Here is a 20,576-nt window from a genome sequence, read left to right on the forward strand (position 1 = left end):
AAAAGCGGAATCTCGGGGCCCACTGGAATCGGACTGAGTCAGAATTTGCATTTTAAAAGGAGTTGTGTGCACTTTACAATTTGAGAAGCCCTGGAAGCCCTGGTCATCTGCCCTAGCTGGGGCGACAATTTACCTTTCCACACCTCCATACACTCATTTGTGAAATGGGGCTGTCAGTGCTTACCTGACAGTGTTGCTGAGCTTTAATGAGTGTGAGGCGGCAGGCAGGGTGTCCAGCATCTGTTTTGTGCTTAATTCCAGTTAGTGCCTTTCCTTCTTAGGAATGATCCAGCCATAAGCAGCTTGGGCTACCTCAGCAGAGCTTGCTCTATGCCCCGGGCAGATCCATCACATAAGTAGGTAGCACGAACCTTTCTGTCTCCCACCAGCATGCTGTCTAAGCTTAATTCACAGGGAAGGATGTGGCTTTCACGTCTGAGTCTCCAGGGCACTGAGCAGGGGCCCAGTCATTACCTGTCTCCTGAAAAAGCCTGTGAGCTGAGGCAGTGCCCTCCCTCCGCATTCAAGTCTGTCCTCTGAGGTCTGGGCCTCTTGAGACTGTGGGTTCCAGGAGTGATTTTGGGCATACACAGCATTAGGCACTTTATCTGTTTCCTTTTGAAATACATGGTAGATTTAACAAGCATTTCTAGAGTGCTCACTAGGAGCTGACTAGGTAACCATTTAGTAAGTACTTAATTCAATTTCATTCTCAAACAACCCTTTGACAAAAATGCTCTGCTTGGCCAAACTCTGGTCAGGCTCCAGAACCTTCTCCTAGGTCCATCTGTGCACTTTCTTGTGAAATCCAGTTTTAGGGCTGGGCACAGTGGTTCACACCTGTAATCCCAACACTTTGGGAGGCTGAGGCAGGCGGATCACGAGGTCAAGAGATGGAGACCATCCTGGCCAACATAGTGAAACCCCGTCTCTACTAAAACTACAAAAATTAGCTGGGCATGGTGGTGTGCACCTGTAGTCCCAGCTACTGGGGAGGCTGAGGAAGGAGAATCACTTGAACCGGGGAGTGGGAGGTTGCAGAGAACCGAGATCGCGCTACTACACTCCAGCCTGATGGCAGAGCAGGAATCTGTCAGAAAGAAAGAAGGAGAGGAAAGAAGAAGGAAGGAAGGGAGGGAGGGAAGGAAATCCAGTTTTAGGAAAGTCCCACTCTGTCAGTTTCATCAGAACCCCTGATTCTCAATATCCGATCGTCCTCTGTGGTATCTGATGGGGTTCCTCATCCACCTCCATCCCCAGGTGATGTCTGACCACCCTTCGTGCAGCAAGAGCCCTGTGAGGTTTAGCCAGAATCCCCCTCACCTCTGATGTCTCCTCTTTTTTTTTTTTTTTTGAGATATATTCTCACTCTGTCGCCCAGTGGCGCAATCTCAGTTCACTACAAACTCCGCCTCCTGGGTTCAAATGATTCTCCTCCTGAGTAGCTGGGATTAGAAGCATGGGTAATAATGCCAGGCTAATTTTTGTATTCTTAGTAGAGACAGGGTTTTGCCATGTTGGCCAGGCTGGACTCAAACTGCTGACCTCAAGTGATCCACCCACCTCAGCCTTCCAAAGTGCTGGGATTACAGGCAGGAGCCACCGTGCCCAGCCCTGATGTCTCCTCTCAGTACTGTTCTATCCACTGATCCACCCTACTCCTGTCTATAAATTTCCACTTGCCAGGGTGGTACTCAGAGCTGAGCCCAGTCTCTCTGCCCTGAGGTGGAATCCCACTGTAGTGGTCCTCCTCACCGTACTTTAACACGTGTTATAAATATCCATATATGGCACCGCTTGCCCTGGTCCTGCCAGCCCAGTGAGAAGCTGGTCTTCCCACGGGTTCTTCCTAAGGCTTCCTGGCTACCGACTGATGTGGGAAGGTTTGAATCAAAACTTGGAGTGGGACAGGAGGTCGGCATTCTAAGGACTTTGGGTAAGAATATGTCTTTCAAGGGCTAAGGTTGAGGATTCGCTCTCCCCACCATATGGCAGCTGTTTGGTGGTGTCAGGAAATCAGCCCAGGTTCTCATGGGTAATTGCTAGGGACTCAATGTTTGTATTCCCTGCACATTCCTAGGTGGAAAATCCGCATCCCCAGGGTGATGGTGTCAGAAGGTGGGGCCTTTTGGGGATGATTAGGTCATGAGGGTGGAGGGGCATGGTAGGGCTCATGTCCTTATAAGAAGAGACACAAGACAGCTTGCTTTTCTCTTTCTCTCTGCTGCAGGCCCCAAGGGAAAACTTTTTCATCACCCTCTGAAGGTTCACTAAAAATCCACTGACAAAAGGCAGATTAAAAGAGAGAAAGCATACAAATTTATTTCATCATAGCTTTATGTGACACAAGAGTATTCAGAATGAACACAGAGGAAGCTGTCAGTTTAATGCTTAGGTTCAGCAAATATGGACTGCTGTGGAGAAACAGGATCCGGCGAGATCTGCTGATCCACTGGGTGGCGACGCCCAGCAGGCCCGCGTGTCTAGATTCTGCTTGGCCTCTCTGCGCTGCAGTCCTTCCTCTTGGGTATAAGACAGGACCCTCTTTGGAATGAGAGTCTTATGACCTACAACCAGACAGATAGGCCAGAGAATTTATGGTCAGCATTTGCACAGAAAGGCAGGAGTTAGAGTAGTATTTTTAGGATTTGTGGCTGGCTTTGGGGAAAGGGGGTTGTGGTTTTTATGACCTGCCTTGGTGAACAGAGATTCTAGTTTCTATGGCCAGCCTGGGGGAGAACGGGACTCAGGAAGGCAGGAGGTCTTCATTTTAGGATATCACTTTCTAGCACCTACATGGCCTCTTGAGGACACAGTGAGAAGGTGTCTGGGTGCAAACCAGTAAGGGTAACCTCACAAAACCCAACCCTGCTGATACCCTGATCTCGGACTTCCAGCCTCGGATAATCAGCATTCTTTGGGGGGAAATAACCATACAAAATGTATGTGTTGTGTAACTGTAATGGGCAATTTGTATTAAATGCCTTCTTCTTAAGAGACAGGGTCATGCTCTGTTGCCCCGGCTGAAGTGCAGTGGTGTGATTCATAGCTCACTGCAGCCTTGAACTTCTGGGTTCAAGAAGTCCTCCTCTGTTGGGGTCCGGCACGTCTGCCGAGGGGCTGCCGACCTGCGGGAGTCCTTGAGACCGCCAACGTAGATGTCTCGTTCAACCTGAGGGAGCATGTGCGCGGAAGTGAAAGAAGAAAGAAAAGTGGGGTCTGGAGGTCTGTGTGACCCTAAGTCAGGCAGCAGCTTTATTTTTGTGGGTTACAGCTTTTATACCTTTTTTCTCGTTACATTTACTTTAGCTCAGCAGAAAAGGGGGTAAACAAAAAAGGGAACAGAAACCACGGAAAAATAGTTATAAGGGGCTTGAGATAACAGCTCACAAAGCAGTTTGAAGGGGCTTGTGTAACAGCTTACAAAGCAGTTTAAAGGTTAATAAATGTTTTTTAAGAGTACACAGTGCAATCAAACAATGGTGTCCTCATGGTGGCTTGTTAACTATGTTTTCCATCAGGAGGTAGAGCAAAGGCTCAGCTCCTGAGAAAATATGGGCAGGGGTCCTTGCCCCTCTCAGGCATCTCAATTGCAGCAAGTCCGTTGCTTACACAGAGATTAAAGGGGATATGAAAGCCGTCAGCACAATGCAAACCGCAGGCCCTTGCTCTGTATCTTGTTTTTGCCTCAGTGGCTCAGCCTGCGACCCTTGCCTCAACTCGAAAGCCCTCGAGAGCGGTGGGGAGAGCAGATAGGTCCAGCAGCCAAGACCGGGGGAGTAGCTAGCTGTCTCAAGCCTTTGGCGCGAATGCTGTACTCCTCTCTCAGCATCCTGAGTAGCTGGGACAATAGGTGCGTGCCACCATGCCTGGCTAAGTGTGTGTGTGTGTGCACACGCACGTGCACACGCGCACAGAGACAGGGTCTTGCTGTGTTGCCCACACTGGTCTCCTTTCCCCCAAAGACCTGGGTCAATTTCCGTTGTTTAGGTCTCCCGTTCTGTAGCATTTTGTTAGAGCAGCTGGGCCAGCTGGGACAGGGTTTCGGATCAAGGCCAACACGAGGCAGATGCAGCACTAGGAGTGCATGTAAAGCTTTCCTCATGTGAGAAAAGGGCAAAAGAGGGGAGGGAAAGAAGGAAAAGAAAAAAGAAAGGGAGAAGAAGGAGAGTGGGGGAGACAGGGAGGGACAGAGAAAGAAAAAGAAAGGAACAGTGGCCCCTACCTTAGCTACCAGGTTTAGATGATTAAGCAAAGTCGTAAACACTTTCCCCACCCCCGCACTTCTTTAATGGTTCTAGAGCACAGCGCCTGGTGCTGGAGGCCAGTCCGCGACGAGAGGAATGAATAACCGAATGCATGAAATCAGCCCATCTTTACACCTTAGATTTTTGTGCAGCTCTGGATGAGGTATCTTCTACTGTGAAGCCCGGACCCTTTAAGTTCACAAACGAGGACTTAATACAGGTGGGACCAGAGGCTCAGCCCTGTAATCTCAGCAGTTTCGGAGACCGAAGCAGGAGGAACCCTTGAGTCCAGGAGTTTAAGACCAGCCTGAGAAACATAGCGAGACCCTGTCTCTATTTTTTTTAAACATTTAATAAAATTGCACATTGCAATGGCAAATGCACAGGCTCCATCCAGACCTGGTAGGGCGGGATCAGCGTGGGGGACAGCAGCCTGCAGATGGAAAGATGACAGACTTCAGGCCTCCCAAGGACTAGAGGGAACCTTGAGGGACAAGTAGGGAGGCGGGGGTGGCTGAAACGACAGGGTGTGCTGTGGAGTTCTGCAGGGAACACGGGGCCTCCCTTCATGCTCGCAGGAAAGGCGTTGGGCAGCCTTGCGCTTTGCAGGCTTCCAGCCGACGTCCTGCGGACAAAAGCCTTCCTGCCACGGCCAGGGCGCGTTTCCCTCATGGGCGACTCTTGGGGCGCGCGACAGCAAACACCCCCCCCATCCCGCCCCGCCGCTTAAAGGCTCTAGGTGGCACCGAGGGCTCCCCAGCCCAGTGCGCGGAGCACTGGGGACAAAGGCCGGTGCCCCCGGGGACGTTGCGCCCGAGAGGGCCGGCGCTCTGACCAAGGTGAGGAGGCGCACCAGCTGGTTCTCCGCGTCCGCACAGGCAGCTTTTGTGCTCACTTCCGTTGCACCTCAGGACTTAGAGCTGCAAATGCCAGCGACAGGTCGGGTGGGTGCGGAAGCAGGAGCGTGAAAGCGGATCTTGAGGCAGCGGCGAGGCCCGGGAGAGGCCACCAGCCTGGGAACCCGCGGCGCGCTCCCCGAGCAGCGGGTCTGCAGGTACCGAACCGCACCGCAGCCTTTGGCGGCCCTGTCCGCCCCTCGAGGCCGCTCCTGCCTGCAGTAGCTTTTGGCGAAAAGTTCTTCAGCGCCAGGGATCTCCCCGCCCCAGCTAATGTTCTACCATAGATTTCTTTTCTTACCTGCTGCTATTAAATATCGTGAGCGGTGCTGACAGTGAAGCTGGTGGCTTCAAGCAGCATTTGGAGAAGACAAGGGAACTGGCAACGCACGGATTACAAGACATAAGGGAATTTTACAGGAATAATTTGGCATTATTTAACCAGGAGAGGTGCTTTCCACCAGGGAAGGGAGAGCGGGGGTCGAGGGATGGGGGTGTGTGGGAAGGGGCGAGGAGGGCTGACGGGGAGGGGCTCTCAGATAGGAGGGGGGGGGAATCGCTGGTAGGAAAAGGGGTGGGGAAGGTGGGGGGTGGGGCACCATCCACGGGTGAGTGGGGCTGTGCCGGCCTCCTCCACCCCGCAACCCCCGAACAGCCACATCCCTGTGCCACACGGGTGTCGGGAAACCTTGGTGACTATAAAGACTGGGGAGAAAACTTTGAGGCGCAAACGTGCATAAAATACAACAAATTCCAAACTCAGAAACAAAACTGAGGGTTGCATTAAGTTTTGGGGGAGTCCGGTTATATGTGGAGGCCAGGCACCATGGTTGTTCACGCCTGTAATCCAGTGGTTCACGCCTGTAATTCAGTGCTTTGGGAGGATTGCCGGAGGCCAGGGGTTTGAGACCAGCCTGGGCAACAGAGCAAGATCATATCTCTACAAAAAATAAAAAATTTACCTGGGCATGGTGGCTCATAACTGTGGTTCCAGCTATTTGAGAAACCGAGGCGGGAAGACTGCTCGGGCCCAGGAGATCGAGGCTGCAGTGAGCTGTGATTGCACCCCAGCCTGGGCCCAGTCTCTTTATTTTTTTAAACATTTAATAAAATTGCACATTGCAATGGCAAATGCACAGGCTCCATCCAGACCTGGTAGGGCGGGATCAGCGTGGGGGACAGCAGCCTGCAGATGGAAAGAGGACAGATTGCAGATGGAGAGAGGACAGAGTGAGAGTCCAACTCAAAAAAACAGTTGTACTTGAATTTTTTTTTTTTTTTTTTTTGAGATGGAGTTTCACTCTTGTTGCCCAGGCTGGAGTGCAGTGGCACAATCTTGGCTCACTGCAACCTCTGCCTCCCGGGTTCAAGTGATTTGCCTGCCTTATCCCCCAAGTAGCTGAGATTATAAGCATGCACCACCACATCTGGCTAATTTTGTATTTTTAGTAGAGATGGGGTTTCTCCATGTTGGTCAGGCTGGTCTTGAACTCCCGACCTTAGGTGATCCGCCCACCTTGGCCTCCCAAAGTGCTGGGATTACAGGTGTGAGCCATTGCACCCAGCCCCAAGATTTAAAAACACTCCTCAAAGGCCCCAGCCTCAAGCTGAATCTTCTACAAAACTGAACTCACCTTCTCACCTCAGTTCTGCACCCCAGGGACACACACCACATGGAAGCCTGGTGGCAGCATCTCACTCTTCCCGTTTCCAGCCAGTGGCCACACTTCTCGCCCTAGCTCAGCACCATGGTGCAGCTCACACACAGGCAGGCATTCTAGAGGATAAAGGGGACGTGTGTCCTTGGCTCCTAAGCTGCCTACCCTGTTGATCAGGAACAGGACACACCAGTAATGTCCTGATCCTGATGCCCCTGTGCCCTACCTTTCTAGATCTGTGCAGTTAGCCCACATCTTATGATGTCCTATGTCTAGAGAGAGGGCTGTCGTCGACAATTACCTCAGAGGCACACGAACCCTCAGTCTAAGAATCCAAGTATCCCCACAGGGCCAGCCAGTCCCGTTCAAACAGGCGCTGCCAGGAAAGCTGGCTGGGGCTCACCTGCTTGTTGGGGTAGGGGGCTGTTAGAAAGTGAATTATGTCCCTTGAAATTCACAGGTTGCATTCCTAACCCCAGGACCTTAGAATGTGGCTGTGTCTGGAAAGAGATCCATTAAAGAGGAAATGAAAATATAAAATTAGCCAGGTGTGGTGGCACATACCTGTAGTCCCAGCTACTTGGGAGGCTGAGGCAGGAGAATTGCTTGAACCCGGGAGGTGGAGGTTGCAGTGAGCTGAGGTCACGCCATTGCACTCCAGCCTGGGTGACAGAGTGAGACTCTCCTAAAAAGTTCCTATAATTAGAATCGTTTCTCTTCTACTCATCCATTTTCTGGTTGTTTCTGTTGCCTTAAAAAAAAAAAAAAAAAAAAAAAGATTGGCCGGGTGTGGTGGCTCACGCCTGTAATCCCAGCACTTTGGGAGGCCAAGGAGGACAGATCACCTGAGGTCAGGAGTTTGAGACCAGCCTGACCAACAAGGTGAAACCCTGTCTCTTCTAGAAATATAAACATTAGCCGGCGTGGTGGTGGGTGCCTGTAATCCCAGCTACTTGGGATGCTGAGGCAGGAGAATTGCTTGAACCCGGGAGGCGGAGGTTACAGTGAGCCGATATCGCGCCACTGCACTCCAGCCTGGGCAACAGAGTGAGACTGTGTCTCAAAAAAGACTTTATCATACTCTTAGAGAAAATATTCACGTGCTTTTGTGGTTGCCAGTGAAATCCCCAAACATTTTAACGTTCATCAATTGAAACTATCACCCTGAGAAGATGATGGCTGAGCAACAGCATGGTTTTCGCGAACAGTGTTCTTATTTAGCTCTTTGATGCAAATGCAATGGGAATTCAGGAGCCCCGAGGCATCCAAGACTCAGCAGTGCTCTTCTGTCTCTGTTGCGTCTATGAGATGACACGCTGGGAAAAAACTAACAGAAGAAACCCAGTGCCCACTCCCATCGTGTCTCTGATCAGAAAGTGGGAGCTTCAATTTTCCAAACGGTCCACGAGGCAGATGAGGAGGGAGGAGTACTCCTAACGCACCTGAGTGCTCAAATGGCACCAGCTCAGTCTCTGATCTGGAGCGGGGAGAGGAGGGAGGCTGGACAGAGAAGTGCCGGGCAGCTCAGAAAACAAGACCCAAAGTGAAGGCCTCCTAAGCAGCCTCAGAAGCAAAAAGTTTTCTCTGACCTTCTCTGGCCCTCCTGTCTCTCGCCCCTCATTCTCCCATCTGGCCATGGAAACTAGAATCTGTCTTCCCCAAGGGGGACCATAGAAACCAGAACCTAAAGCCATCAAAGCTAAAAATAGGTCTCTAATTTCCCTCTGCCTTTCTGTGTAGAACCTGGCCATGAAGGAATAATCTGATCCACCTTGTTAGGGTGTAGATCCTAAGATCCTCACTCCAGAGAGGGTCCTGGAAAGGAAGGGAGGAAGGGAGAGAGGGAGAGAGGGACAGAGGGAGGGAGGGAAGCAGGGAGGGAGGGAGGGAGTGAGGGAAGGAGGGAGGGAGGGAGGGAGTGAGGGAAGGAGGGAGGGAGAGAAGCAGGGAGGGAGGGAGGGAGGGAGTAAGGGAGAGAGGGAGGGAGGGAAAGAGGGAGGGAGGGAAGGAGGGAGGGAGGGAGGGAGGGAGAGGGAGAGAGGGAGAGAGGGATGGAGGGAGGGAGGGAAGGAGGGAGGGAGGGAGGGAGGGAGGGAGAGAGGGAAGGAGGGAGGGAGGGAAGCAGGGAGGGAGGGAGTGAGGGAGTGAGGGAGAGAGGGACAGAGGGAGGGAGGGAGGGAGGGAGGGAGGGAGAGAGGGAAGGAGGGAGGGAGGGAGAGAGGGACAGAGGGAGGGAGGGAAGGAGGGAGAGAGGGACAGAGGGAGGGAGGGAAGCAGGGAGGGTGGGAGGGAGAGAGGGAGGGAGAGAGGGAAGGAGGGAGGGAGGGAGAGAGGGACGGAGGGAGGGGGGGAAGGAGGAAAGGAGGGAAGGAGGGAGGGAGGGAGAGAGGGAAGGAGGGAGGGAGGGAGAGGGACGGAGGGAGGGAGGGAGAGGGACGGAGGGAGGGAGGGAGGGATGGAGGGAGGGAGGGAGAGAGGGAAAGAGGTAGGGAAGGAGGAAGGGAGGGAGAGAGGGACAGAGGGAGGGAGGGAGAGAGGGAGGGAGGGAGAGGGAGGCACGGAGGGAGGGAGAAAAGGAGGGAGGGAGGGAGAGAGGGACAGAGGGACAGAGGGAGGGAGGGAGAGAGGGAGGGAGGGAGAGGGAGGCACGGAGGGAGGGAGGGAAGGAGGGAGGGTGGGAGGGAGAGAGGGAGAGAGGGATGGAGGGAGGGAGGGAGAGGGAGGGATGGAGGGAGGGAAGAAGAGAGGGACAGAGGGAGGGAGGGAGGGAGAGGGAGGGATGGAGGGAGGGAGGGAGGGAGAAAGAGAGGGATGGAGAGAGGGAGAGAGGGACAGAGGGAGGGAGGGAGAGAGGGAGGGAGGGAGGGAGAGGGAAGGATGGAGGGAGGGAGGGAGGGAGGGAGGAAGAGAGGGAGGGAGGGAGGAAGGGAGAGAGGGACGGAGGGAGGAAGGGAGAGAGGGAGAGAGGGACAGAGAGAGGGACAGAGGGAGGGACGGAAGCAGGGAGGGAGGGAGGGAGAGGAGCTGCTCAGAGAGGCCAAGAAGAATTTAGACAGACAGGCCTGGCCGCCTCAAGGGACAGGCCTTGTCCCCACTCAAGCCATTCTCATTAGATCCAACCCGATTTGCCCAATTCTATTTCTGCATGCTGTCCTTACTTTGCAGAACCTCAGCATAAAAGGGAGAGGATTTCCCCCCATCTTTAGGTCTTCATTTTGAAGGCTCCCATGTACACACAGTAAATAAATGTGTCTGCCTTTTCTCCAATTGATCTGCCTTTTGCAACATTTCATCAAAACTTGAGAGGACCAAGGGTTCCCCTTGGCACCTACACCAGTCACCCTGTCTTTGGAAGTGGCAATGCTGGCACCTCACAACGTGGATTCTGCTGGTAGTAAGGGAGAGACACTTCCAAGCAACAAAGCTCGCCAGTGTCTACTTCCAAAAGTCTCTAATGTACAAATATGCAAGTTCATGGCTGCTACCATTTGCTAAGCCATGCCCCCAGTATTGGACCTTCAAGGTGTTTTTTTTTCCCTCCCCAATGAATAATGATATGACATGCATTTCTCTGCCTTTCTTCTCTTTCTTTCTACTCTCTCTCTCCCTTCCCATCTTCCTCCCTCCCTCCCTTTCTCCTCTTTTTCTTTCCTTCCTTCTGCCCTCCCTTCCTTTTCTTACTTCCTTTCTTTCTTCTCTTTCTTTTCCCTCCTTCCCTCTCTCCTTTCCTTCCTTCCTCCCTCCCTTCCTCCCTTTTCCTTCCTTCCTTCCTACGTCTCTCCCTCTCCCCCCACCCCTCCTCCTCTCTCTCTCTCTTTTCATGTTTTTAAGACAGGGTCTCACTCCCTGTTTTTAAGACAGGTCCATCACCCAGGCTGGAGTACAGTGGCACAATTACGGCTCACTGCAGGCTCAAGCTCCTGGGCTCAGGTGATCCTCCTACCTCAGCCTCCCACAGGCGCATGCCACCACACCCAGCTACATTTTAAAACTGTTCTGCATAGACAGGTTCTTGCCATGTTGCCCAGGCTGGCACTGAACTCCTGGGCTCAAGTGGTCCACTCACCTCAGCCTCCCAAAGTGCTGCAGTTTCAGGCGTGAGCCACCTCATCCGGCCACTTTTCTAAACAACAAAACAAAACAACCCAATTTGTATTATTTTCATTTTCCATTTTTTTATAGTTTGTTTTTTAAGAAAAGGAACTCCAGTCAGAAAATCCTTAATTGGTACTGCTACATGGATTCCAAAAAGCAGGATTTTTGAGACAGAGTCTTACTCTGTCGCCCAGTCTGGAGTGCAGGGGTGCAATCTCAGCTCACGGCAACCTCCACCTCCTGGGTTCAAGCAATTCTGCCTCAGCCACCCAAACAGCTGGGATTACAGGCATGTACCACCACGCCTGGCTAATTTTTGTATTTTTAGTAGAGACGAGGTTTCACCATGTTGCCCAGGCTGGTCTTGAACTCCTGACCTCAAGTGATCCATCAGCCTTAGCCTCCCAAAGTGCCGGGATTACAGGCGTGAGCCACCGTGCCCGGCCAGTTGATATTTTCTCATTCACAAGATTAGTTCATTATGAAGTTTGCTCATTTTTGTATTTTTTACTTTTCTCTCCAGCAAGTTCCTAGTTGACCCAACAAATCAGCAAGGCTCAGCTGGAAGGCTCCTAACCTTTGCAACACAGAAATGACCTCAGTGTACCATTCACATTTCCAACTGACACCTAGTGCTTTTCCACGTCGATTAAAAAATCTTCACAAAGACAAAAACTAATACCTCATTAGATCCTGCGCTTGTATGGAATAAAGATTAATTTTTTTAATGTAAAATTTGAAGTTTTAAACCCCACCTTTTTTTAAACCTTGCTTGCTTATTTTCAAAATAATTTAAAACAAACAAAAAGCAAGATTGCCGTTCCCAAAGGCTTCTTTCTTTCCTTTAAATTTATTTTTTATTTTTTAAAGAAAAGCTAACAGCCGGGTGCAGTGGCTCACGTCAGAAATCCCAGCACTTTGGGAGGCCGAGGAGGGCGGATCACGAGGTCAGGAGATCGATACTAGCCTAGCCAAGATGGTAAAACCCCGTCTCTACTAACAATACAAAAATTAGCTGGGCGTGGTGGCGCGCGCCTGTAATCGCAGCTACTCCGGAGGCTGAAGCAGGAGAATCGCTTCAACTTGGGAGGCGGAGGTTGCAGTGGGCCGAGATCGCGCCACTGCGCTCCAGCCTGGGCGACACAGCGAGACTCCGTCTCAAAAAAGAAAAGAAAAGCTAACACATGCTCCTCTGCCACGCATCATCGCAGAATCCATGAGAGCTAGCTTCCCAGGGGCCAGAAGGGAGGTCGCGCGGGAAGAGGTCCCGCGGGATGGGTCCACGCAGGGAGATCCCACGCAGGGTGGGCGTATACAACGTGTGTCCACGTCTGGAGGGCCCGTTCAAGGGCAGGTCCCTGAAGGATGGGTGCACGCAGGGCACGTCCACACGGGAAGGTCCCTGCACGACGCGTGCTCGCAAGGGCCCGTGCACTCAGGAGTACCCACGCAGGGCGGGTCAGCGCAGCACGAGAGCAGCGGAGGAGGCCCACGAAGGCCGTCCCCGCCCCGTCCCCAGCCCACGCGGGCGAGCCACCGCGGAGGTACGCGCAGCTCAGATCCTAGCAGCTTAAAAAAACAACCTTTTAAAAATGGAAACTTCAAGTAATAATAAAACTTAGTTTCCCTCTTTCAGAGGAGTTACTGATGTGGGACCGGATAGTCCCAGTAAGATTTCAGGATACGACGACCGGGGTCCGCGGGCAGGACTGTGAATCGCGCAGCTGCCAGGACTTGCGGGGTGACGTGCGCAGCTGCCAGGACCTTGCCGGTGGAGCGCACAGTTGCCAAAACCAAGGCGGAGGAGCGCACCGCCGCCAGGACCCGGGCAGAGGAGCCCCCCGCGGCCAGGACCTACGGGTGCAGCACAGGGCTGCCGGGATCTTGTCAGTGGAGTGCATCGCGGCCAGGACCTGCGGCTGCGGCACACCCCTGCCAGGACCTCGTCGGCGGAGCGCTCCACGGCCCGGACCCCGCCCCGTGCGCGTCCCCGGCGTTGGCGTCGTCGTCCGGGTGCTGGTCTCCGTCCCGTCGCGGGTCTCCTCGCTCCCCGGGCCGCCGCAGCCGCTTCCGCGCCCTAGCCGGCCCCGCCGCCTGCAGCCCTGGCGCTCCCCGCGGGCCCCGCCGAGGCCGCCTGCGCCCTGTGCCAGCGCGCGCCCCGGGAGCCGGTGCGCGCCGACTGCGGCCACCGCTTCTGCCGGGCGTGCGTGGTGCGCTTCTGGGCCGAGGAGGACGGGCCCTTCCCGTGCCCCGAGTGCGCCGACGACTGCTGGCAGCGCGCCGTGGAGCCCGGACGGCCCCCGCTCAGCCGCCGCCTGCTGGCGCTTGAGGAGGCGGCCGCGGCGCCCGCGCGCGACGGCCCGGCCAGCGAGGCCGCCCTGCAGCTACTGTGCCGCGCCGACGCCGGGCCACTGTGCGCCGCCTGCCGCATGGCCGCGGGCCCCGAGCCGCCCGAGTGGGAGCCGCGCTGGAGGAAGGCGCTGCGCGGCAAGGTGCGCGAGGCGGGGTCCCGGGCCCCGCAGCTGACGGTGCCTCGCGCTTCTCCGCCCCCGCCCCGGTCCCCCTGAGCCCTGGGCCCTCCCCGCCCCCACTACCCTTGTCCCGGGGTTGTTCCCCTCACCTCACCCCCACGGATCCCCCCTCCAGCGTATGTTGGGCCCTTTCCTCCCACGGCTTGCTTCCCCATGTTTCCTGCGTTTCTGCGGAGTCTGGTCCCTCTCCCATCTTGGGGTCCCCTGCTGGGCGGTGCCTTATTATCCCACCCCCTTCCCCCATAGGAAGCCCTCCCCACCCCCCCGCGCCTATCTTCGTGCTCTGCTTCAGCCTCATAGACCCTTTAGCTCCCACAGATTGACCCCTCTCCCACTCAGTGTCCACCTGGGGGAGTCATCACTTCTCTCGCCCCCCTGTATTCCACTGTGTCCACAGGCCTGGCCCACCTTCTCGTTGGCTCTCGGGCCACCCAGCCCTCACCTGGCGCCCACCCCCTCCCTTCACCCATCCTTCAGAAACCCGCTCTGAGGGTCTGGAGCCTTGCCCATGGCGGGTTGGTGTGGCACACAGAGTAGGAAAGAGTAGCCTACTGGGGTCCCTCTCTTGGATACAGGGGAAGGAAGGCCAGCCAGTCTGTGCCCTGGGCGCTCCTCCTGCAGCGGGGGCTCCTGTCACCCGGCAGAGCCACCCCCATCCGGCTCAGACAGAGCAGGGCTCAGGCCTTTGGTACAGACCGAGCTCATACTGAACAGGGCCGCTTGCAGACACAGAACTCCTAAACCCGCCCAGGCAGCCCCCTTACCCGGCGCCCGGTTCCTTCTGAGTAGGTATGAAGCCCAGGAAACCTTTTGACTGCTCGTCCTGCCCTAGGCAGCAGAGCTTCAAGGTTATCTCTGGGATGGTCAGACTGTGTAGTCAGCTGGCGTGACGTCCCTCAGGACTGGGCCGGGGTGGGGGACCCAGACCTTCTGCCCACCCCTGGTGACCTTTCTCTCTTTCCAGGAGAACAAAGGGTCTGTGGAAATCATGAGGAAGGACCTGAATGACGCACGGGACCTGCACGGCCAGGCAGAGTCAGCCGCTGCGGTGTGGAAGGCAAGTGGGGGCCTGGAGCAGCCTCGAACGAGGGGACCTCGGGCTCCGGCTCTAGACAGAGGGTCCCCCAGGCAGGCCAAGCAGGCCAGGCCTCTGAACTGCTCAGCTGGTTGATTGGAGGAGGGGTCTCTGGGCTTTATTGGGCTTCAGGGTATTTTTCTAGGACGTGTCTGCATTTCCCAGATAGAATCTAGCAGAGCCAGTGGAAGCTTCTTTCTCCTCCCATTTGACCTGTAGGCCATTGCAGCATCACTCTTACTTTTTTTGTTGTTTTCGAGAGACAGAGTCTCATTTCATCATCCCGGCTGAAGTGCAGTGGCGTGATGGTAGCTTGAACTGGCCTTGGACCATCCTCCCACCCCAGCCTCTGAGACCGTAGGCATGTGCCACCACACCTGGCTAATTTTAAAATGCTTTTCTAGAGATGAGGGTCTTGCTGTATTGCCCAGGCTGGTCTCGAACTCCTGGGCTTAAGTGATTCTCCTGCCTTGGCCTCCCAAAGTTCTAAATGTTTGTGTTTTTTTTTTTTTTCTTTTAAAACACATTTGTAACTTTCTGTAGTCATTTGGTTCTGATCTGAGAGTAGCTCATTAGGTTTTGGAGGCTGTAAGTCCAAGATCAAGGAACCAGCAGATTCCGTGTCTGGTGAGGGCACTTCCTGGTTCATAGATGGTGCCTTCTCATGGTGTCCTCACATGGTGGGAGGGATGAGCGGTGCCTTCTCACAGTGTCCTCACACGGTGGGAGGGGTGAGGGTCCCTCTGGGGTCCTTTGTATACAGACACCGATTCCATTCTCGACAGCTCCACCCTCAAGACCTCACCTCCCAAAGGTGCTGCCTGCTAACACCGTCACCTTAGGGGCGAGGATTTCAGCATGGGGATTTGGGGAGGACACAGTCATTCAGACCACAGCAGCGCTACCTATCCCAAGGGGACATCCCACTAGAGTTCTTTTAGGTTACCCCCCAGTAAAGCTTTTCAGTCATTTAAACTTTCTTTGGTGACTTTTTCCTCATGTGTAGTAAAGTCTTTTCCATTTTCTCTGGGTGTCATAAATTCCTGCCTCCGAGAGAGTGCTTTTCCAAGCTGCAGCGTTGGCTGCACCTCAACGCTGAGGCCCGAGTACTTCGCCAGCTTGAGGCTGAGGTGGGTGCTCTGCCTCCTGGTGCAGCCCAGCCCTTGCCTGCTCTCCACAGACCTGAGTGCAGGCCTCCCTCAGTCAGTGACAGGTGGTGCAGGGGTTCCTGATGCCATTCGGCATCTTGGGGCTGCTCTGAACTTCTCCCTGCCTTGTGAGCAGTCCACACTGCCTGGTGCAAGTGAGGCTGGAAGGCTCTGGGGACCTCCAAGTTTTCAGTAACCCTGTGTTACCCCCAAGGGACTCGCTTTGCCCACAGATTTCAGCAGGTTGGAGCTCTTAATCTGTCCTGTTTTGGGGGCTGGTGGCTTAGATGCTAGGGTGAGAGCAGCTGCCTAAATTCAGAGGAAGGAGTTTGCAGCCTGTGGCATCAGCCAAGCAGCACACACCAGCTGTCGTTTGCCTTTTCTCTCAGCAGCAAAAGCCTTGGCCTCTCATGACGATGGCTGTCACCTGCCCTCTGTGGCCTGGGGCCAGGTGGAAGCCATGCATGGGTCTGAGTAAAGTGAGAGTAGCATCCTGGTTAGGGTTGGCTGCAAACCAACTGAAGAGCGGCAAGCGTGAGCACTTGGCTGAAGGTTGATGGGGTGGTTTTCGGCCCTTGGGGTTCCACTGTGGGCACAGCAGGGACAGTCTCACTGGCAAGATGGATGTGTGTCCAGCCCAGACAGTCACATGCCTGATAGGCTCGAGACCTAGCAGGGCCACTCAAGGATTTACTGTCCCCTTGGCCATGGGAGATGGGAGAGGGACAGTCTTCACGTGCAGCCGAGTACTGTGCAGTGTAGGGGAGAAAGAACTGTACCTCTCCCCTTTTAGGGGCCAGGCTGGGCCAGAGAATTAGTACATACGATAAACACATAAGATAAGCTGACGGGGCAGTGCTGCGTGCCTGTAATTCCAGCAACTTGGGAAGCTGAGGTAGGAGGATCACTTGAGGCCACGAGTTTGAGACCAGCCTGGGCAACATAGTGAGACCCCATCTTACTATGTAATTTGCGTTGTCTCTCTCAGCAGCAAAAGACTCCAGCCCAAAAGACCCTTTAATTAAAAAATTAGATGTGGTATTTCACATATGTGGGCCCAGCTACTTGCGAGGCTGAGGTGAGAGGATCGCTTAAGCCCAAGAGATTGAGGCTGCAGTGAGCTGTGGTGGCACCACTGCATTCCAGCCAAGGTGACAGAGCGGAGCCCTATCTCAAAAAAAAAGGAAGATAGATTAACGGAAGAAAAGCATAGGAATCTTTCTTTGTTTTTTTGAGACAGAGTCTTGCTCTGCCGCCCAGGCTGCAGGGCAGTGGCACCCTCTGGGCTCACCGCAACCTCTGCTTCCTTGTTCAAGTGATTCTCCTGCCTCAGCCTCCTGAGTAACTGAGACTTGAGGTGTGTGCCACCACACCTGGCTAATCTTGTATTTTTAGTGGAGATAGGGTTTCACCATGTTGACCAGGATGGTCTCGATCTCTCGACCTCATGATCCTCCCGCCCCAGCCTCCCAAAGTGCTGCGGTTACAGGCGTGAGCTGCCGCGCCCAGCCGATGATGTCAGTTTTATCTGACATGGGGAGGGCATCTTTCACATCGGAATTTCATTTGCTTTTAAGAAGCAGAATGCAAGGGTGATCTTGCACCGTTTTAATTTTTTTTTTTTTGAAACGGGGTCTTGCTCTGTGGGCCCAGGCTGGAGTACAGTGGTGTGATCATAGCTCACCGCAGCCTCTGCCTCCCGCGTTCAAGTGATTCTCGATCCTCTTTCTTCAGCCTCCCAAGTAGCTGGGACCACAGGTATATACCACCGTGCCTGGCTAAGTTTTTTGATTTTTAGTAGAGACAGGTTTTCACTGTTGACCAGGCTGGTCTCAAACTCCTGGGCTTGAGTGATCCTCCCGCCTTAGTCTCTCAAAGTGTTGGGATTACAGGCGTGAGGCACTGTGCCTGGCTCCTTGTGGTTTGTTTTGTTTTGTCTTTTTGAGATGAAGTCTGGCTCTGTTGCTCTGCCTGGAGTACAGTGGCACAAGCTGGGCTCACTGCAACCTCTGCCTCCCCAGTCTAAGCAGTTCTCCTGATTCAGCCTCCCAAGTAGCTGGGATTACAGGCGCATGCCGCCCTGCCCAGGGAGTTTTTGTATTTTTAGCAGAGCTGGGATTGGTCAGGCTGGTCTCAAATTGCCGACCTTGTGATCTGCCTGCCTTGGCTTCCCAAAGTGCTGTGATTACAGGCGTGAGCCGCTCCACCCAGCCTAACGGTTGACATGCCTGGACAGCATGTTTTGGAGCCCCATGTTCTTAACTCCTTAAACAGTAAACAGGTTCCCTTCCCTGGAGAGGCTGGGCCAGGACAGGTCTTTTCCTGCCACCTGCCTGCAGGGACACGTGATGGACCGTAGGAAGAAGGCACTGACCGACTACAAGAAGCTACGGGCCTTCTTTGTGGAGGAGGAGGAGTACTTCCTGCAGGAGGCTGAGAAGGAGGAGGGGCTCCCCGAGGATGAGCTGGCCGACCCCACGGAGCGGTTCAGGTCGCTGCTGCAGGCAGTGTCAGAGCTGGAGAAGAAGCACCGCAACCTGGGCCTCAGCATGCTGCTGCAGGTGCGGAACCCACCGCGTCTGCCCCCGTCGGGTCTTCCCCTGGGAGGCCAGGGTGGACGCAGGCAGCAGCGAGCCGCTGGGGGCCACTGTCTGAGGTCAAGGCTTCACAGCCCAGCCTGACTCCCACTGCCCTAGCCTTGCAGGGCTGAATTCTGGGGATGGGTCGGTGGTCAAGGAAAGCGATGGGAAGGGGTTTTAAGCTGAGGAGCGTCGGAGGTGTCCCTGACCCTGAGTGCCAGAGCACAGAAGGCTCCTGCCTCCCCCTGGGGTCCTGAAGGCAGAAGTGGCCAAGAAGCCGAGCTTCAGGGCTTTTCTCCAGCCTCTGCCTAGGGCCCAGCCTGAACCCCAGACCCCGCGGAAACCCAGACGGCTTGGAATGGTTCAGTTGCCTGTGCCAGCCATAGGTGACAAGGCTTTGGCCCTGGGGAGACCAAGTGTGGGTCAGGCCCTGCATTTGTTGTTCGCAGAACAGTGTGGGGAGCTCCCTCATGTGAACGCTCTCTCTCTCCCACCTGCCCCCTCCCCTTCTCTCCCTCTCTCTCCCCCACTCCCCCCACTTTGCCTCTGTGTGTCTCTTTGTCTTTTCGTCTCTCTGTCTTGCCCTCTCCCTCCCATGCAGTGATGGCACCAGTGCACCGCCATCCCGGAGCTGGAGGCAGGAGGATGGATCCTCGTCTCTGTGGGAAGTGTCAGCGCGTGGCTGCTGGGGAAGTGTGGTGGGCACCCAGCCTTGGGTCCATCTGTGTAGTTGTGTGTTTGAACAGTGTCCATTTATCCTTCACCCCGAGGCGTGAGTGTTTTGGGGGCTACAAACGCCTCCCGGTAGAAGCTGGACCTGGAGACCCTTCCCACCTGTACCCAAGCCCTCCTGAAGTCCTGGCCACAGCCCATCCTCCACGAGTCCCGGCAGCCCCGGGCCATGCCATTCCTCATCAGCCATCAACCCCTCACCTTGTCATCCAGGGACCCAGACCCTGCACCTTCCATGTGGGGCCCCAGATCCTTGGCAGGTACGCGAGGCATGAGGCACACCATTGAGGGTCAGAAACAAGAATGCACATGAGGCCGTGAGAAGGCTGGAACTCAGGCTGCAGGGAAGAGAAGGAAGACGATGGCACCTCGAGGCCTCCTGAGGAGGGGCCCTGCTCTTGGGGTGGGTGTGGGCCCCGCTCAGCCTCATCCACCTCCCCCTCCCAAGTCCCTCCTCACTCCTTTGGCTCCTGGGAGCCCTGCCTGTGCTCCACCTGCCTCCACAGAAGGGACCCTCTTTTCCCCAGGTGAGGGGCTGGCAGGTGGCTCCAGGCCCCGCGGTGGTGTCTCATCTTGCTGTTATCTCTGGCTGTCATTTCCTTTAGTAGTTGAAGTTTGCAAAGCTCGTAGCAGTAGCTCCATTGCCTGCAGCATCCTTGTGTGTAGATAAATTAGTCTAGTTGACAGAAACTCAGCACTGGGGACAGGATTGCAAAGTCGGGGACATAGATGCAGACAGATGTTCAGATGTGGGGCTGGCTGGGCCTGTGAGCGGTGGTGCCCGTTTCCAGAAGCCTTTCAGCCCTTCCCATCTCTGGCCTTGGTGCGACGTCTGTGAGTTTGACCTGCCCAGTGCCTGGACTGGCTCCGTGCTGAATAAAGTGTTTGCTTCAGCCCGTTTGCTTCGTCTCTTTGTGTCCACCTGGCCGCTTCCCCCTGCCCTGGCCACCCTCCGGTGTTAAAGGAAGATTCCTCCTGACACTTGGTGAGGAAGACTTTCACGGGGACTATCAAGATGGATGTGGGGCCCTTGCCTTGGGGCCTTGGGAGAGATGGGGCTCAACCGCTACACAGCAGGACAGGGTGGGTGGAGATGCCGAGGAGCAGTGTGGGGCCAGTGGGTGGGAATGACTAGGAGATAGGAGGGGTGAGAGTGCTCCAGCTAAACCCGCCTCACAGGATCCTTGCTGCAGGCGGGCAGGGTGAACAGCTGTCGGCTGCAAACGATCTGAGGAACCCAGTCAGATACCATTGAGGGTGGACATTAGTTAAACCAAATTACGGTTCTTGCTAAAACTGGATTTCATAAGAAAGTGCACAGAGAGGGCCCTGGGAGAAGGTGCCAGACCCTGGCCAGAGTTTGGCCAGGCAGAATCTTTGTCAGGACACCAACAACCTCCGAATCCCGAGACCTCCAGTTTGTCGTTCTCGGCATCTATGCCCACTGCAATTGTCCCAGCACCCCGTCCTACCCTGCCCTGTACACCTGCGATGCTCGCCCAGCGGACCCTCATGACAGAGTCCACCGCAACACCAGACTCCACATCACCAGGTCCCGATCACACAGCCCCCCGCAACACCAGACTCCACATCACCAGGTCCCGATCACACAGCC

At 54.9% G+C, this 20,576-nt stretch overlaps 1 protein-coding gene and 1 long non-coding RNA gene across 5 annotated transcripts; one reads left to right on the forward strand and one right to left on the reverse strand.

Moving 5' to 3' along the window:
* Positions 1-2,296: 2,296 nt before the first annotated feature.
* Positions 2,297-14,272, reverse strand: LOC108589203 (uncharacterized). 4 transcript variants are annotated; one of them, XR_013529930.1, is made up of 6 exons: positions 14,192-14,272; positions 10,868-10,924; positions 7,366-7,552; positions 6,778-6,920; positions 4,647-6,329; positions 2,297-2,567 (listed from the first exon to the last, which is right to left on the reverse strand). It is a non-coding gene; the product is annotated as an uncharacterized LOC108589203 (long non-coding RNA). The 4 variants fall into 4 exon arrangements; XR_013529929.1 differs by having other exon boundaries at positions 3,055-6,329; XR_013529931.1 differs by lacking the exon at positions 14,192-14,272 and adding an exon at positions 13,517-13,633 and having other exon boundaries at positions 3,055-6,329.
* On the forward strand, positions 12,883-19,854 carry RNF187 (ring finger protein 187). Its single transcript, XM_035280725.3, has 4 exons — positions 12,883-13,388; positions 14,392-14,484; positions 17,990-18,211; positions 18,831-19,854. The coding sequence occupies exons 1-4, from the start codon at positions 13,326-13,328 to the stop codon at positions 18,831-18,833; spliced, it is 381 nt and encodes a 126-aa protein (XP_035136616.3). The 5' UTR covers positions 12,883-13,325; the 3' UTR covers positions 18,834-19,854.
* Positions 19,855-20,576: the final 722 nt, after the last annotated feature.

The sequence above is a fragment of the Callithrix jacchus genome, chromosome 19 (assembly GCF_049354715.1).
Source record: "Callithrix jacchus isolate 240 chromosome 19, calJac240_pri, whole genome shotgun sequence".
NCBI classification, from domain to species: domain Eukaryota; kingdom Metazoa; phylum Chordata; class Mammalia; order Primates; family Cebidae; genus Callithrix; species Callithrix jacchus.

What these genes read in the sequence shown, in the direction of transcription:
- RNF187 (XM_035280725.3), top strand. Translation starts at nt 13,326, where the DNA reads ATGGCCGCGGGCCCCGAGCCGCCCGAGTGGGAGCCGCGCTGGAGGAAG. An exon ending in GGAAGGCGCTGCGCGGCAAG is followed by an intron (nt 13,389 to 14,391) that starts GTGCGCGAGGCG and finishes CTCTCTTTCCAG; the next exon opens with GAGAACAAAGGGTCTGTGGA. An exon ending in CAGCCGCTGCGGTGTGGAAG is followed by an intron (nt 14,485 to 17,989) that starts GCAAGTGGGGGC and finishes ACCTGCCTGCAG; the next exon opens with GGACACGTGATGGACCGTAG.